At 48.1% G+C, this 17,361-nt stretch overlaps 1 protein-coding gene across 1 annotated transcript; it reads right to left on the reverse strand.

Moving 5' to 3' along the window:
* Positions 1-3,304: 3,304 nt before the first annotated feature.
* Prdm14 (PR/SET domain 14) lies at positions 3,305-15,430 on the reverse strand. The gene is made up of 7 exons (XM_090338667.1): positions 14,782-15,430; positions 14,137-14,190; positions 13,874-14,031; positions 10,475-10,742; positions 5,986-6,188; positions 5,428-5,529; positions 3,305-3,532 (listed from the first exon to the last, which is right to left on the reverse strand). The coding sequence occupies exons 1-7, from the start codon at positions 15,428-15,430 to the stop codon at positions 3,305-3,307; spliced, it is 1,662 nt and encodes a 553-aa protein (XP_090194793.1).
* Positions 15,431-17,361: the final 1,931 nt, after the last annotated feature.

Consider the following 17,361-nt stretch of genomic DNA (forward strand, 5'->3'; position numbering starts at 1 on the left):
ACAACATACACTAATGAAATACAAAAAAAAAAATACATGCATGGTGGATCATGCCTGTAGTCCTAGCTACTCAGGAGGCTGAGATCTGAGAATCACAGTTCAAAGCTAGCCCAGTCACTAAAGTCCAAACTAGTCTTATCAACAATTAACCACTAGAAAACTGGAACTGGTGCTGTGTCTCAAGGGGTAGGGCTATAGCCTTGAGCTGAAGAGCTCAGGGACAACAACCAGGTCCAGAATTCAAGTCCCATGACCAACAAAAATAACAATAATAATAATAACTTGAGCCAAGTGCTAGCGACTCAAGCCTATAATCCTAGCTACTCAGGAAGCTGAAGATCACAGTTCAAAGCCAGTTGGGACAGGAAAGTCTGTGAGACTTATCTCTAATTAACTACCAAAACATTGAAGTTCAAGTGGTAGAAAACTAGCCTTGAACAAAAAAGCTCAGTGGCAGGCCTAGTCCCTGAGTTCAAACCCCAGGTCTAGAACCAAAATGAAATGGAAATAACAAGTAATTGTTCAGGAAAAGATATGATGTATTTCTCAAATCAAAAATGGTTCAAGTGACACTCTAGCTTTACGTGAAAAAGCCAAGTGAGAATATGGGGCCTTGAATTCAAACCCTAGTACTTGCATGGCATACACACACAAACACACAGAGTCAAACGTCAGTGGCTCATGCCTAGTCATACTCAGAAGCTGAGATCTGAGGATCATTGTTCAAAGACAAGCCAGGCCAGGAAAGTCCGTAAGACTTTTTTTTTTTTTTGCCAGTCCTGGGGCTTGAACTCAAGGCCAGAGCACTGTTCTTGGGATTTCTCAAGGCTAGAGCTCTGCCACTCTGCCACTTGAGCCATAGCACCACTTGTAGCTTTTTCTATGTATGTGGTACTGAGGAATTGAACCTGGGTCTTCGTGCATGCTAGGCAAGCACTCTACCACTAGGCCAAACTCCCTGCTCCATGTAAGACTCTTATCTCCAATTAACTACTAAAAGCCAGAAATTAAGCTGTAGTTCAAAGCAGAGCACAAAAACTCAGGGAGAGAGAGAGAGAGAGAGAGAGAGAGAGAGAGAGAGAGAGAGAGAGAGAGAGAGAGAGAGAGAGAGAGAGAGAGAGAGAGAGATAACTGAATGGTATGACCAAAACTTCCTTACCAAGTCAAATAGAATGAAACAGTCCTCAGAATTTTGTAGCAAGTATAGAACTCATGGCCCACAAAATACAGTATTATCAGGCATGTATGCTTGTATTTGAGTAATTGATTACTAAAAAGCATGCATGCGCACGCCAAACACACCTCCTGCTATTCAAATTTTAAGAATTTTTCAATGAGTGAAAAAAAAGAGAATCACACCAGCTTTAGCAATGATTACTGTTTTGATTTAAAAAATAAAGTTGAGGGGCTGGGAGTTTGGCCTAGTGGTAAAGTGCTTACCTAGCATGCATGAAGACCCGGGTTCAATTCCTCAGTACCACATACATAGAAAAAAGCCAGAAGTGGTGCTGAGGCTCAAGCGGTAGAGCTCTAGCCTTGAGAAAGCTCAAGGACAGTGCTCAGGTCCAGGACTGGCCAAAAAATAAATAAATAAATAAAGTTGAAGCACAGACACATACTTTTTTTGTTTATTTGAAAAAGGGAAGGTAAGGGAAAAACAAGATAAATGGGAGGAGGTAGGGGAGGAAAAATGGGAGGAAAAACATGGGAAGGGTAACAATGTTCAAGAAGTAATGTGTCCACTACCTGATGGATGTAACTGTAACCCATCTGTACATCACCCCAGCAATAAATTAAAAGGAAAAAAGAAAATGTTTCAAGCAATATAAGGAAATTTGCTAATTATGTGTGAGCTCTTCCCTTTTCAAAAGAACATTGTTCCGACTTAATTAACATGAATTAAACCAGTCTTAAAACAACAGGGCACATTCCCATCAGGAAAAATTACTAGACCTTAGGCAAGGCTGTGAATTCCCTAGAGGATAATGTTACTGCTTCCACCTTCAGTACATCTACTGCTCAAAGAGCCGGGACACAGCTGGCAGAGCTGTGTTCTAGATGCAATTCACTCCACTCTCGTGATGATGGGCCACAGAGAGACAGAAACCAAAGAGTGACCACAGCTAGGAATACGCTGCATCCCTTGAGGCTAGCATACGTTTCATAGGAAACACTTGTCTCCAGTATTTTGGAGGGCCTCACAAGTTAGTTTTTTCATTCAATACTGGTGCTCTATCACCTAAGCCATGCCTCCCTTTCTGGATTTTTGTTGATTTATTGGAAATAAGAATCTCACCAATTTTGGCCAGGAGTATGGCCTATTGGGAGAGTGCTTACCTAACCTTGGGTTCAATTCTTCAGTACCACATACACCAAAAAAAGCCAGAAATGATGCTGAGGCTCAAGCAGTAGAGCTCTAGCCTTGAGAAAGCCCAAGGTCAGTGCGCAGGCCCTGAGTTCAAGCCAGGACTGGCAAAAAAAAAAAAAAAAAAAAAAAAGGCTGGCTTTGAATTACAATCTTTACATCTCTGCCTCCTGAGTAGCTGGAATTACAAGCATGAGCCATCAATGCCTGTCTACTTGTCTCAGATATTTTATGTGAATATTTGAGTTTCCTTTTGCTCGTCTTTACATGGGATAGAATGGGAGTTAAATGCAAACGTTCCTTCCAGCTGGGCACCACTGGATTTCCTAACATCAGGAGGGTTGAGGTTTGCAGGCAACCTGGGCAGAAAAGGGTATAAAACTCCCTCTCCAATTAACCATCAAAAACCAGCCTGACTGGAGGTATGGCTCAAGTGGTAGGGAACTAGCCATACAAGCACGCCAAGCAAGAGTGCAAAGCCCTGAGTTCAAACGCTGGTACTGGCTAACTAATAAATAACACTAGTAATGAAAAATGACTTAGTTACAATATCAGTAAAGCTCTGACTTGAATTTTTCGAAAATACGTGCTTCAATAATGCTCAACAGCAGGTAGCCACAGACCTTATACAGTTGGGGGGCCGGAGGCAGACAGGAGAGAAAAGACCTGGGGCCCTTCTCAGTGCTTCAGTGCTGTGACACCCAGCGTCAGTCTTTGGGTACGCTGAGACCTTAGACCTCCTCAGCACCCATCAACTCCCTATATTTTCACTTCTAGGCAAGTTTATCCTGGTTAACTGTGCAGAGCATTTCTGCAAAAGCCACGGCCCCAGTCCGCATCAGGACGGTTTGTTCATACAGAACACGACACGGAGAAACCCGAGCAAGAGTGGGAAAGGGTGCCAGCCAGCCTTCCTTCCCCCTGGCTCCACACCCAGGCCTAGTAGTCTCCGTGGAACTTCATGTGGGTGTAGAACGCTTCTTGATCCGGGAAGGATTTCCCACAGAGGCTGCAAGCGCCACCCTCGTCGTCTTTGTGGGAGCGTCGCACGTGGCTGTCATGGGCGGCATGGGAGGCGAATGGCTTGCCGCAGTACTTGCACTTGAAGGGCTTCTCTCCCGAGTGCTGCCGGATGTGTGTGCGGAGGATGCTGGACGCGGTGAACTTCTACAAGGAACCCAGAGCAGAAGGAAGAGTCAGCTTCCACGGGCTGCACAACTCACCATCTTGGGTAGTTCCATGCTTCTGAATCCTAATATCCCCCTTTGCTTCTCCTCCCTTCCTTTCCTTAGTCCCGCCTCCCCTCCTTTGGCACTGGTATTAGGGCTTGAACTTGGGGCCTACTCTGCATTCTGTCCACCTAGGGCTTTTTTGGTTAATTTTTTGCTGCCCAGGCTGGCTTTGAACCACAACCCTCAAATCTCAGGCTCCTCCAGTTGCTAGGAGTATAGAACTTGAGCCACTGATGCTTGGCTCAATTGTTGTGTGTGTTAGAAACTCAGAAGCTATTATACCAATTTGCTATATTCCCAGGTCCTTCAATGACTTTTTTGGTGTACCTATTCTTGGTTCCTTTTTTTCTGTCTCTTATCTAAAAAAATCTTTCCCTTTATTTACTTCAATACTATTTCAGGTAACACATTAAAGACTTTAGGAAAATTGGGATGGAACTGTGGCTCAAGTGGTAGAGAGTTAGCAGAGCAATCAAGCTCACATGAGCCTGAGGTTCCACAGTTGTTCCACCCTCACTTACCAGAAAGAAAGACTAGGGTGAGCAAAAAAGGTTTTTGGAGCTGGGCACAGTGGCTCACACCTGTAATCCTAGCTACTCAGGAGGTTGAGATCTGAGAATCATGGTTCAAAGCTAGCCCTGGCACTAAAGTCCATGTGTCTCTTATCTCTGACTAGCTACCAAAAAACCAGAAGTGTCGATGTGGATCAGGGGATAGGGAGGTAGCCTTGAGCTGAAGAGCTCAGGGACAGCACCCAGGCCCAGAGTTCAAGCCCCACCACTACCACCACCACCACCACCACCACCACCACCACCACCAACAACAACAACAACAACAGGTTTCGGATGCCTGTTTTGGGTCTATAATTTCAGATCATTCCTCCTTGCTGGGGATTGTGAGCTCAAAGATAGTCTAGGCTACATAGTAACACCACGCTTCAAACTTAGGAAAAGAAAATGAAGAGCCAGGAGTTTGGCTTAATGGTAGAGTGCTTGCCTAGCATCCATGAAGACCTGGGTTTGACTCCTCTGTACCACAGAAAAAGTCAGAACTGGTGCTGTGGCTCAAGGGGTAGAACCCTAGCCTTGAGAAAGCCTAAGGATCTGAGTTCAAGGCCCAGGGCTGGGGAAAAAAAAAAGACTTTTGGGGGTGCATCCAAAGACATTGACATAAACACAGGGTTAAAGTGGTCAAGTAGGTTTGGGTCAGTCACCTACCTAGGACTCTCTCTCTCATTGATGTGAATCACCACGCTCAGTTCATTGGATGAAATTTCACTAATTCGTTCCTACAGTTTGGAATCTCACTAAGTTTTCCTAGGCTGGCCTGAGCCATATTACTAAATCTCTGCCTCCTGAGTAACTGGGATTATAGATAGAAGTCACCAAACCTGATCAAACTTATTTATATGAACTCAAATATTAATACATAGTAATGTGTACTAATACATCCTTGTGTAGTTAGACAGAACATGTACATCATCAAGACAGAGCCTAAATTAATTTGCAATTTGTAAAGCATGGTGACGTTATTGTCACTACTTTAGCACCCCCTTTTCATATTAATAACCGAGTATTCCTTGTGATTAAATGCCACGCCTAGAATGTCTATCCATTTCCAATCAACATCTTCACACTTTAAAAAGTGGGAGCTGGGGAAAGTACCAGTGGCTCATGCCTAAAATCCTCGCTACCCAGGAGGCTGAGATCTGAGGATCACAGAGCAAAGCCAAGCTGGGCTTTGCTGGCTTAGCTGGACTTCACACTTCCAGCTCTGAGCTTGGCTACTGTGCAGGGCTCGAGGTGGACCGCGGGAGGGCATCCCACCTACCTTTGTGCAGTACACACACTGGTATGGCCTGTCTCCGGAGTGCACCCGCATATGCTTGTTCAGGCTGGAGGACTGAGAGAAGCATTTCCCACAGATAGAACACTAAGGAGGAAAACAAAGTGACAGCTGGGACCCCACTTTCTTCTCCTAAGGAAATCTGCTTCTACTTTCACTCAGCAGGGTGAAAGGGAATGCTGGCGTTCATTCTGTGATTCTGTGATGACTACACCAAGTGGATTGTCCCAGCCCTGGCCAGGGGACCAGTGCAGACAGAGGAATGACTCAGGAGGTCCTGGCCAACCCTAAACACCAAGGCTGTGGTGCCCCACAATTCCCCCAGCCTTGCTGAATGGCAGATGGAAGCGTGGAATCTGAGTGGATGGCATCACCGTGTCCCCGTGTAGGAGTGGGACCCACTGACAGAAATGAGCAGTGGAATGACCACAGCAATTCAGATAGCCAGGTTGTTTGCTATCTAACCTCTGCCTGCTTGCCTTCCACACCAGGCTGTAAACCTGAAGCAACACGCAGTTGATTCGTGTGTCAGGGAGTGCTCACCAGGTAAGGCCGGTGTTTCTCGTGGACGTGAAGGACGTGGATCCGGAGCCGGTCTCGCTTCTCAAAGGATCGTTTGCAGAGTGAACAGGGAAACTTCCTGTCCCCTCTGTCCACACATGGAGTGTACTTGAGGTGCTTATCTCTGTAATATCTGTAAGTAAACACCTTTCCACACCTCTCGCATCTGTAGCCTTCAGCAGACTCTGTCAAAAATGAGGACAGAAGAGTGAGGGGACCTGTGAGCGACTTCCACACCTCCATTAGTTTATTTATAACGTCTCTTTACAGAAAACTGTGACTATATACAGCCAAAGTAGTAGTGTAAATAGATCCTCAGGCACCCAACACTCACTGACAATAACCAGTTCTCAAACCATTTCGTATTTGTGTCTATCGCTTAATAGAACAACCTTCATTCTCCATTCATTCTTTCTTTTCCAGTCCTGGGGCTTGAACTTAGGACCTGAGCACTAGCCTTGAGCTTCCTCAAGGCTAGTGCTCTACCACTTAAGCCTTAGCACCACTTCTGGTGTTTTCTGTGTATGTGATAACCAAGGAATGGAAACAAGGGCTTTGTGCATGCTAGGCAAGCACTCTACCACTAAGGCCAAATTTCTGGCCCCAGTAACTTAGATTCTGCTTCACTCTTTGGCTTATAAACACCTCAAACTGCAATCTCTGCAAGATAAGGATTTTGTAATAAGTAGTGCCAGGTAGTGGTGGCTCCTGAGTGCAATCCTAGCTACTCAGGATGCTGAGCTCTGAATAGCACTGTTCAAAGCCATCCCAGGCAGGAAGGCCCATGAGACTCTTAGCTCCAATAAACCACCAAAACAAAACAAAACAAAAACCCCAGAAGTGGAGCTATGGCTCAAGTGGTAGAGCACTAGTTTTGAGTGGAGGAGTGCCCAGGACCTGAGTTCAAGCCTTACAACTGAAGGAAATTGTATTATCATCTCTAAGAATTAATGCTTGTGCCTTAAATGAAATATATATTCTCACGGACTTTTCTGCCTCATCTTGCTTTGAACTGTAATCCTCAGATCTCAGTCTGACTTCTGGATTCGTTATCCATGGTTGTGTTTCTCTTAAACATCTTAATCCACAGGTCCTCATCCACTTGTTCTCTGCGATGTTTCCTTTCAGCCCAATTAAGAATTAAGAATACTTCCCTCCACCACCTAGGTCTCTCTCCTGGGCAAAACTTCTTTAGGACTCTCTTTTTTCTTAGATCTCAGTCTCCAGAATTTTTAAAAGAGGCCTTCTTGCTTTGGTGCTGAATGAAATTACATGGCCCCTCCCATCTCTACCCACATCCACGACCACTCCCACACACTGGGGAAACAGGAGGGTGGCCCACTAACACAACCTTAACAGCTCCTCAGCATTCAGACCACCAGAAGACCGCCTGTCACGTGCTTGCTTTTGCTTCATGTTGCCTGAACCTGATTCCCACCTCCGCTTCCCACCCAAGGCAGCCCTACTCCATCTTCATTCCTGAGCAGCTGTCTCTTTTACACTGGGGTCTAGGTGTCGGAGATAGCTCCATGTTTGAGCTCAGAGACAGTGCCCAGGCCCAGAAGCCAAGTCCCATGATCCACAAAAAATAATAATAGTAAAAAGATAAGCAGGTGTGAATAACAATCTTTTTTTCAGACTCTGGGCCTGGACATTGCCCCTGAGCTCTTCAGCTCAAGGCTACTTCCCTACCCCTGAAGCCACAGGGCCACTTCTGGTTTTCTAGTGGTTAATTGGAGATAAGAGTCTCACAGACTTTAGTGCCCAGGCTGGCTTTGAACTGTGATCTTCATAGCTCAGCCTCCTGAGTAGCTAGGATTACAGGGGTGAGCCAATGGGCCCAGCTAAACTACCTTTACTTTTATTGTGTGCCAGTACTAGGGCTTGAACTCAGGGCCTAGGTGTGGTCCCTGAGGTCTTTTTTTTTTTTACTCAAGGCTGGCACTCTACTGGTTGAGCCTCAGCTCCATTTCTGACTTTTGGGTAGTTAATTAGAAATGAACAATCTTCATATCTTATCTGGGTAGCCTGAGTAGCTGGGATTATAGATATAAGCCACCAGTGTTCTGCCTATGAGACTGGTCTTGAAAAGAAATCAATGTTTCTCAGGCTTGACTGACCCTGCTGTAGAGGTTGTAACTCAGTAGTAGAGTGCTTTTCTAGCCTGAAGCAGGCCCTGGGTTGAATAACCAGCAGTATTTAAGAATAGATACTGGGGGCCAGGAGCATGGCCCAATGATAGAGCACTTATCTAGTACACACAAACCCCTGGGTTTGATTCCCCAGTACCAAATGTACAGAAAAAGCCGAAGTAGTGCTATGTGGCTCAAGTGGTAGAGTGCTAGCCTTGAGAAAGCTCAAGGACAGTGCTCAGGCCCTGAGTTCAAGTCTCAGGACTGCAAAACAAAACAACAAAAAACTCTCTGTATATCACCTTTATAATGACGATATGATTTTTTAAAAAAAATGACTCCCCAAAACTAAAGGGAGGGGACAAAAAAAAGGACAAATACTTCAGCTGGGTGCCCATGGCTCATGTATGTAATTCTAGCTACTTGGGGTCACAGTTCAAAGCCAGCCCAGGTAAGAAAGTGGGTGAAGACTCCTATCTCCAATCAACTACCCTAAATGGCCAGAAGTGGAACTGTGACTCAAGTGGAGGAGTGCTAGCCTTGAAGAAAAAAGCTCAGGGACAATGCCCTGTAAAGCTGAGTGCCGGTGGCCTGTAACCCTAGCTACTCAGGAGGCTGAGATCTGAGGATCGGGGTTAAAAGCCAGCCTGGGCACTAAAGTCTGTGAGACTCTTATCTCCAGTTAACCACCAGAAAACCAGAAATGGCACTGTGGTTCAAGGAGTAGGGTGGTAGCTTTGAGCTGAAGAGCTCAGTGACAGAGTCCAGGCCAAGAGTTCAAATACCATGACCAGCCAAAACAAGTTAGGAAGGAACGAAGGAAGAAAGGAAGAAAGGAAGGAAAGAAGGAAGGAAGGAAGGAAGGAAGGAAGGACAAAAGGATAAGCACTTCATACTTGATACCCAGCCTACACATAATGTATCTATTGAAGCAAAAACTTAACAAAGCAGTACTTACAGTTTAAGTGATTTCCATCAATATTTTGTATTCTACTTTGTTCTCCCTCTTTTTCTTTAATGCCGGTCTCAATCACTACATTGATTTTCCACCCCAGTAAAATGCAGCAACCTACTATCTAAAAGCTTAGCTTGAGAGAGATGAGTCAGAAACTGGCTCACCTAAGCCACAGATGGCACCCATTTAGTTCAGTTTTATTCCCCAGAGGGTTGCAGAGGTAGAAAAGAGATATCCTTATAAAGAGAAGTAGCTTTGGGACTTAAAGAGAATCTTCTCTGAAGAAGAAAAAAAAAATGGCCTATAGACACATGAAGAAATGCTCAACATCTCTGGTAATAAAAGAAATGCAAATCAAAACAACTCTAAGATTCCACCTCACTCCACTTAGAATGGCCAGGATCAGGAAAACGAATAATAACAGATGCTGGAGGGGATGTGGCCAGGAGGGATCACTACTACACTGTTGGTGGGAGTGCAAACTCGTTCAACCACTATGGAAAGCAGTGTGGCAGTGCCTCAAAAGGCTAAACATAGAACTGCCCTGTGACCCAGCAATTCCACTACTTGGCATTTACCCAACCATCCAGAAACAAGGGCATACTAAATCCACTAGCACAACAATGTTCATTGCAGCATTATTCACCATAGCAAAGATATGGAACCAACCTAGATGTCCCTCAGTTGATGAGTGGATCAACAAGATGTGGTATTTGTAGACAATGGAATTCTATGCTGCTGTCAGAAAGAATGACATCGCCCCATTTGTTAGGAAATAGAAAGACTTAGAAAAAATCATATTAAGTGAAGTAAGCCAGACTCAAAGGAACTTAGGCTCAATGTTTTCCCTCATTTGCCATAATCAGTAGAAACCTTGGGCTCTACTAGCAGAGATCTGCAATAGAGCAAAATCTGGATACATAAGGCCATATAGTATGAAGCTAATTGAAAGGACCTCCAGGATATTGAAACAAAAGCCATATAACAAATGATTGTTGTCCTTAATGTACTATGTTGTCTCATCTCCTTTGCTGTCCCTTGGTTATCTCATATTGTTATAGTATCTTACTTTGTTATCTGATATATTGAATTTATTTGTATTTCGTTATTTGAAATTTGATAGGGAAGGGGGGAAAACCAAGATGGGTGAGGGGTGTGGGGGGAGGGTAATGGGTACCAAGACATGTGAAAGGGTATCAATGTATGTGAATTAATGCACCATCTATCTGGCAAATATCATGTAACCCTTTTACTAATTACAATAAAAAAAAGATAAAAAAAAAAAGAGAAGTAGCTTTGGGATGAGGCAGTTTCAGTTTGGCTTCATTAGGACTGGGTGAGTTTAGGAAGAGCCTTGTTGGGCAGGGCAAAGGTGGGCACTCACCGTCAGATTGCACAGCTGGCTGCTTGCCCTCCTCAGGGGCCTGAAGGCTCATGGGAATGTCCAGGAATTTCTCATAGCAGTTTCCATACCACACAAGGAGCTCTTGGTTTGGGTAGACTTCCTTGCAGCTCTCATAAAATATCTGCCCTTGGCACTGTACTGCCATCAGGTTCTGCTCCTTGGGGAAGCGGGCGCAGTTGACATAGGACATCCAGTGTCCTGTGCCCTTTCCATCAACGAAGTGGCTCAAGTGACCGTCTTCAAAGATCTACATAAAACGAGACATGAAGGGTGTGTTGCTATATGGAGATAAAGTCTCATTTAGATAGCTCCCACTACAGGCTGCACACGAACTGTTAAGTTTGTGATTTGTTTTCCTAACCTATAAAATGAACTTATGAAGGGGCTTGGAAGTAGCTTAGTGGTAGAGTGCTTGTCTAGCATGCATGAAGCCCTGGGTTCTATTCCTCAGTACTACATCCACAGAAAAGGCCAGAAGTGGTGCTGTGGCTCAAGGGGTAGAGTGGGGTAGAGTGGTAGCCTTGAGCAAAAGAAGCTCAGGGACAGTGCTCAGGCCCTGAGTTCAAACCCTAGGATTGACAAAAATAAGTAAGTAAATAAATAATTCAGATTTCTATAAATTTGATTCAATTTTTGTTGTTGTTGTTGTCCTGGTAGCAGGCCTAGAACATAAGACCTGGGTGCTATCCCTCACCTTTTTTTCCCTCAAAGCTGGCACTAGACTATTTGGGCCTACCTTGACTTTCAGGTGGTTAATTAGAGATAAGAGATCTCACTCAGACTTCCCTGCCTAGGCTGGCTTTGAACCGTGATCCTCAGATCCCAGCCTCTTTATCTAGGGTTACATTCATAAGCCACCAGCATCAGGCTAAATCAGATTTCTTTATAAGGGAAACACTTAATTCCACCACTTAAAGACAATTAACTTCTACCTAGATTTAAGCATACAGACAGAACCACTGAATAATTTTAGTCTAATATTTTATTGGGCTGGAGAGGTGGCTTACTTAAGTTGTAGAGCATAGGAGAAGGCCTGAGTTAAAACCCCAATAACATTTACAACAACAACAACAACAAAACCCAAAAACATTAAGGTGGGCACCTATTGCTTATGCTGCATGCTAGGTACTCAGAAGGCTGGTCGAGAATTTCTATTCCAAAAATCTCCAAATGGAGACTCCTAACCACCCGAAAGCCAGAAATGGCATCTTGGTTCAAGTGGTAGATCTCTAGCCTTGTTCACAAAAGCTTAGGGATAGGGATTGGGCCCTGAATTAAAAAAAAAAAAAACTTATGAAATAGTAACTTCTCAATACTAAACCTTAATAAACCTTCCTTTTTTTTTTTTTTTGTCCTTCATGGGACTTGAACTCTCTGGGCCTGGGCGCTGTCCTTGAGCTCTTCAGCTCAAGGCTATCACCCTACCCCTTGAGCCACAGCACCACTTATGGTTTTCTGGTGATTAATTGGAGATAAGACTTTTTAGTGGCCGGACTGGCTTTGAACTGCGATCCTCAGACCTCAGCCTCCTGAGTAGCTAGGATTACATGCATAAGCCACTGTACCCAGCGTATCCTAATGTTTTATTATAGCAACTCTTTATTATTATTACCTAGCCTTTCACCTACCCTGAATTTCTGATAACTTTCCTGTTTCTGCTTCTTATTTCTAGAAGTAGAAATGTATGGTCAAGCCATTTCAAACATTTATCTGCCCTCTCCTTCCTTCCTTCCTTCCTTCCTTCCTTCCTTCCTTCCTTCCTTCCTTCCTTCCTTCCTTCCCTTCCTCCCTCCCTCCCCAGTCCTGGGGCTTGTTAAGGGGAACAGAAACTGGCACCATCCTGAATGCGCTAAGAGCTCCTATCCCCATCATGGAAGGCCAACAATGGTAAAGTAGCCCAGCCATCTTTGCCCTTCTAGGGAGGGGCAACCTTCCCCCCACCCCCCATGAGGAGGGATATCCACTTTGGGGGGGGGGGGCTGCTTTGTGTGGAGACCTGCCCAATTCGCATGCCAACTCCAACTAAGGTGATAGGTAAATTCAAACACTAGGCTGTAACCCTACCTGCGCATGGCCGGAGCTGACTGTATGGTCCTTCTGTGTTTGTAACAATCCTATTGGCCACCTGTGCACAGCCAGGTTAGACCGCATGGGTTTTGCCCTTAAAAACCCAGCGTGAGGGGCCAGGAGTTTAGCCTAGTGGTAGAGTGCTTGCCTAGCGTGCATGAAGACCTGGGTACCACATACATAGCAAAAAGCCGGAAGTGGTGCTGAGGCTCAAGTGGTAGAGCTCTAGCCTTGAGAAAGTCCAAGGACAGTGCTCAGCCCTGAGCTCAAGCCCAGGACTGGCAAAAAAAAAAAAAAAAAAAAAGAAAAAAGAATAATAAAACAACAACAAAACCCAGCGTGAGAGCTGCTGGGGTCACAGTGTCAGCTCCCGAGTCTGCACTGTGTCCCTGGCTGTCAGTTCACCATCTACTTCCCCAACAAATTCACCTTTTTATATGAGACTGTCTCTGTGTGGTGGACTCTGGTGGGACTGGAATCCCCTCCTCCTGACCCCATAACAGGCTTTAACTCAAGGACTGGCACTGTGGCACTGTCTCTAAGCTTCATTTGCTCAAGGCTAGGACTACCATTTGAGCCACAGTACCAGTTCTGGGTTCTCCTGGTACTGAGTAATTGAACCAAGGGCTTCAAGCATGCTAGGCAAACATTCTACCACTAAGCCACATTCCTAGCCCTCTGGTATATTCTTTTTTTTTTTTTGTCACTTGTGAGGCTTGAACTCAGGGCCTGGACACAGTCCTCGGGCTTTCTCAAGGCTAGCACTCTACCCCTAGAGCCGCAGCACCACTTCCAGCTTTCCTACATATGTAGTACTGAGGAATCTAACTCTGGTCTTTGAGAATGCTATGCAAACACTCCACCACTAGGCCAAACTCCTGGCCCAGGTATATTCTTACAAGCATTTTTCTTCTGTAAATCAGCAAGCTGCATTCTCACCAACATGCCCTAGGGTCCTTTCCTCTTTTGGAGAGTAACAGTTAAAAAAAAAAAAAAAAAGGAGAAACAATTCCTAGCTGGAGGGTAGGTTGGTGAGGCTCATTGTATGCATGTATGGGAATGTTACAATATCCCCACCCACACAGCCTTTGAAAACATTCCTGGCTTAATTTAAAGGCAAATAGTCAAGTCTCAAATTCATTTGTTTCCTTTAACAAATGTCACAGAACTATGTAACAGGTAAAGCATTTACAATGGGTTGTTTAAATATCTATTCCACACCGCGGAGGAGCCATCCTGACCAGGACTGGCATGGGAGCAGAAGTCATTGTGGCCCTCCCCCCATCCTGCTACCCTTCCCGACCCGCTCACCTCCCACATCACAGAGTTGTCTCTGTGGGTCTTGACTTCACTAGTGTTGACCACTTTACCCTGAAAGGGACCAAACCGGATCCCTTTGGCAATGAAATTGCTGCAGAACACACCAAGATGAGGGATGCCGCCAACCACTGTCTGCGTGATGCAGAGACCTAGAGAACACGGAGGCGAGGTAGAGAGAGAGAAAAACACCAAGTAAAGGAACTGGACATTTGTCTCTGGAAAAATCAATCCAGGCAGGGTGGGCCGCTGCCTACCTTCTGGAAGCTGGAGCGTGTCCTTGTCCAGAGTTGGAGGAAGGTGATTTGGTGCTGGAAAAGAGACAGGGGCACTTTTCCATAAGCTGTCCCGAGGCAGATTCCTCCTTAGTCTCTTCAGGTTGCCATCATTCTGAGTTCGTTTTGAACCTATCCTTTATTGTTTTCTTGCTTCTCTCATGAGAGCTTTTCATATACAATTTCTCACTGGAGTCTCAGAAGAAACGGGGGGGGGGCATCTTGCAAGGGTCTTTGTGTAATTATCTCCACTTTGCAAAGTTTCAAGCGGCTGATTACAGATACTGCTTGAGTGCGGTCCAGGAACCGGCTAGCCATCTTACCCTGGGACCGAATGTGGATTTCCAGGCAGCTACCTGGGAGAGACAGCGCGCACATCGCCAATGCCACAACACCCACCATTTCTTCCGTAGCTCCCAATCCGTCCTAAAACCATCCCTGGAAATCCGAGGTTGTGCTTAAGCGCAGGGGCTGGGAAGCGGGCTGGGTAAAGTTGGAGGCTGGGAGGGAGCTCTCCGCGCCGCCGGTTACCCCCCAGGACACCTCAGGGCCCCGCTTTGAAGTGCTACTGCTACCCCCACCCTTGCTCCATTCCCTTCCCCACCCACCTCCCAGAACTCCCTTTACCAGAACTTTCTGTGGGGACCAGGCAGCCTGAAATCGCGTGGTGCAAGCGGGCTTGGGGCTCCGAATTGGGTGTGACCCCATATAGGACAAAGTGCAGCTCCTCCTGGGTGAACTGGAAGCGGGGAGCCGGCAGCTTGTCTTGGTTCAGGGCTTTGGGTACTGGCGGGGAGCTCTTCAATCCTTCGGGCAGCAGGGAAGCAACCACGGAAGGAGGCAGAAAGAAAGTTTCAGGCCCCCAGCACTGACCACCGTTGCTGAGGCCACCAAAGGGAACCAGGTCTTGGCTGCTGCTGAGGTCACCGGTACACTCCCCGCTGTTGGGGCAGGGTGGCACCTCCCTGGGGAGGTGAGGGATGGGGTACCACGTGGACAGCTTGCTGTACCAGGGCAGGTTGTAGAAAGGCTCGCCAGGTAGAGCCAGGTCGGGGCTCAGCAAGGGAGGGGCCACTCGGAAGGGGTAAGGGGCGATGGCCTGGGCGGCCGGCACCGAGGCCTCCAGCGGCGGGAAAGGCTGCAAGCTCTCCTCGCTCGTGGCTAAGGCGTTGCGGTAGTGGCCGTAGCTTGGGAAGGACGCGTAGTAAGCGGGCAGGTGTGGCGGGCAGCACGGCGGGTCCTGGAGCTCGGCGTCCGCGGGCGGCTGCAGAGCCATCGCCGGCTGCGCACAGCGGGGCTGCGGGGAAAGCGAGCGCGGCTGAGCGCGCGGAACCCGGCCGCGCCCAAGTTAGCAGTGGACCCTGGGCTTCCCGGCTCGATTCGACGACAACAACAATAAAAGTAATAACAGTCGTAACAGCGGGCCACAGAAACCACGTAGAAAGCACAAAAGGCATCAAAACGAAAACCAGCCGCGACGCCGCGCCATCGCAAGTTTCTACTTAGGACCTTGCTGGGCCAAGGCCGCCCAGGCCCTCCACGGTCCACCCCGCCCCGGCTCGCCGCCTTCCGCCCGCAGCCCCTGCTCCCGCAGCGCGGATTCAAATCCGCGAGGTCTCTCCTACAGGGGCCCCGCACCTGGGGCAGGTACCCGGAGCCGAGGGTAGAGGGTTGGAGGGGACGGAGAAGCCCGAGGCCCTGCGCGGGTGGGGACCCGCAGAAGGGGGCCCTGCCACCTGAACCCTGCCCGCGTCTGGTCCCCGCGATCGCGGCTGCCCAAAGCCTACCAGCGGAGCCTTCGGCTCCCGATCTCCTCGGAGATCCGAGTCCGGCCTAAAGACTCGAGTCTGGCAAAAGGCTGGTTATCCCACCTGGGGAGCAGGGGCCCAGGCCGCCTCTGTGGGGGTGGGGAGAATGGGAACCTGTGACCCGTCCTGGGTCTCTCCAGAGGCCGTCTCCAGGCCTGCCGCGGTCCTCGAGGGACGGACGGGATGGCGTGTCCACGGACAAGCAGCAAAGCGCGCCAAGGCTGCACAGAACGAAGATCAATGAGCCCAGCCAGAAACCCAAGCAGGGTTGTGACTCCGAAATTAAAGAACACGGGGTCAGGAGAAGGGGTCAGCCACCGTGCCGGCGGATGCCTCCGAGGGCGCTCGGCTTCTGGCTGGCCTCGACCCCACGAACCTGCGCCTCGGGCTTGAAAACCCTGTGAGGACTCTCCTCCGCCCCCATCTTCTCCGGCATAGCGAACACCCCCGATCCCGGCGCCCAGCGCCCTTCCCCGAAGCTCTGGATACCAGGACCCTGGGATCTGGAGTCACGTCTAGCCAGGCACCTACCTCCGGGTCAGCCGATTCGTGCAGGGTGGGCAGGTGCGGGGCCGGGGGCTTCGGGCCAGCCCTCCAGACCGAGGCTGGGTTTAGAGCGAGGGTGGGAGGGCGGGGCTGCGGACTCCTAGGCGGCGGGCGGGGGGGGGGTCAGCTCCGGGTGGGCCCTCTCTCCGCCCACCGTAACCATTGGCCTGCTCTCCACCGGTCCCCAGGTCTCCAGAGGCCTGAACACTCTCCGGGGTGCCGGAGGAGAGCGCCCCCCCCACACACTTTCCAGCAGCTACCACGGGTGTTCCTGGAGGGCGGGATCGAGAAGCTTGGAGCTGGCAAATGTCACCCAGATTCCCCAGTGTTTGCACGCACACCCAGCCGGGCTGTGGGAAAGCTGAGCCTCAGAACTCGGGGTCTCCGCTTCCAGTAGCCTACAGCCTGCCCCGCAAACCTACCCCGGCTCCCTGGGTACTTACCTCTGTCCCCGGGCGCTGGGCACCTGTGCCCACTTGGCGCAGCCCCGCCACCCGACCTTGCGTGGTGGTTCAGCGCCCCTGGTTGTGGTTCTGCGCCCCGACAACTTTTTTTCATTAAAGAATTTGTTAACGTTGATTTTTACATCCTATTTCAAATGTCAGGTTTAACAATCACGTATTCAAGAAGGGAATCTCAATATACAATCACACGACAACTGTTCATCGCCCAGGGCCAGCCTGACCCTAGGCAGAAAGGCTTTCGACCTTGGACGCCGAGGCCTCGGAAAACCTAGGTCCGCCCTTAGGCAGCGCTCAAGGACAGCTTTTTTTGTTGTTGTTGTTGTTGCTGTTGTTGTTCCCCAACGCGAGCCGTCGAGGCGGCGAAGAAGCGCTTAAATCCATTTGCATTC

The sequence above is a fragment of the Megascapheus bottae genome, chromosome 9 (assembly GCF_031878675.1).
Source record: "Megascapheus bottae isolate mThoBot1 chromosome 9, mThoBot2.hap1, whole genome shotgun sequence".
Classification (NCBI taxonomy): Eukaryota; Metazoa; Chordata; class Mammalia; order Rodentia; family Geomyidae; genus Megascapheus; species Megascapheus bottae.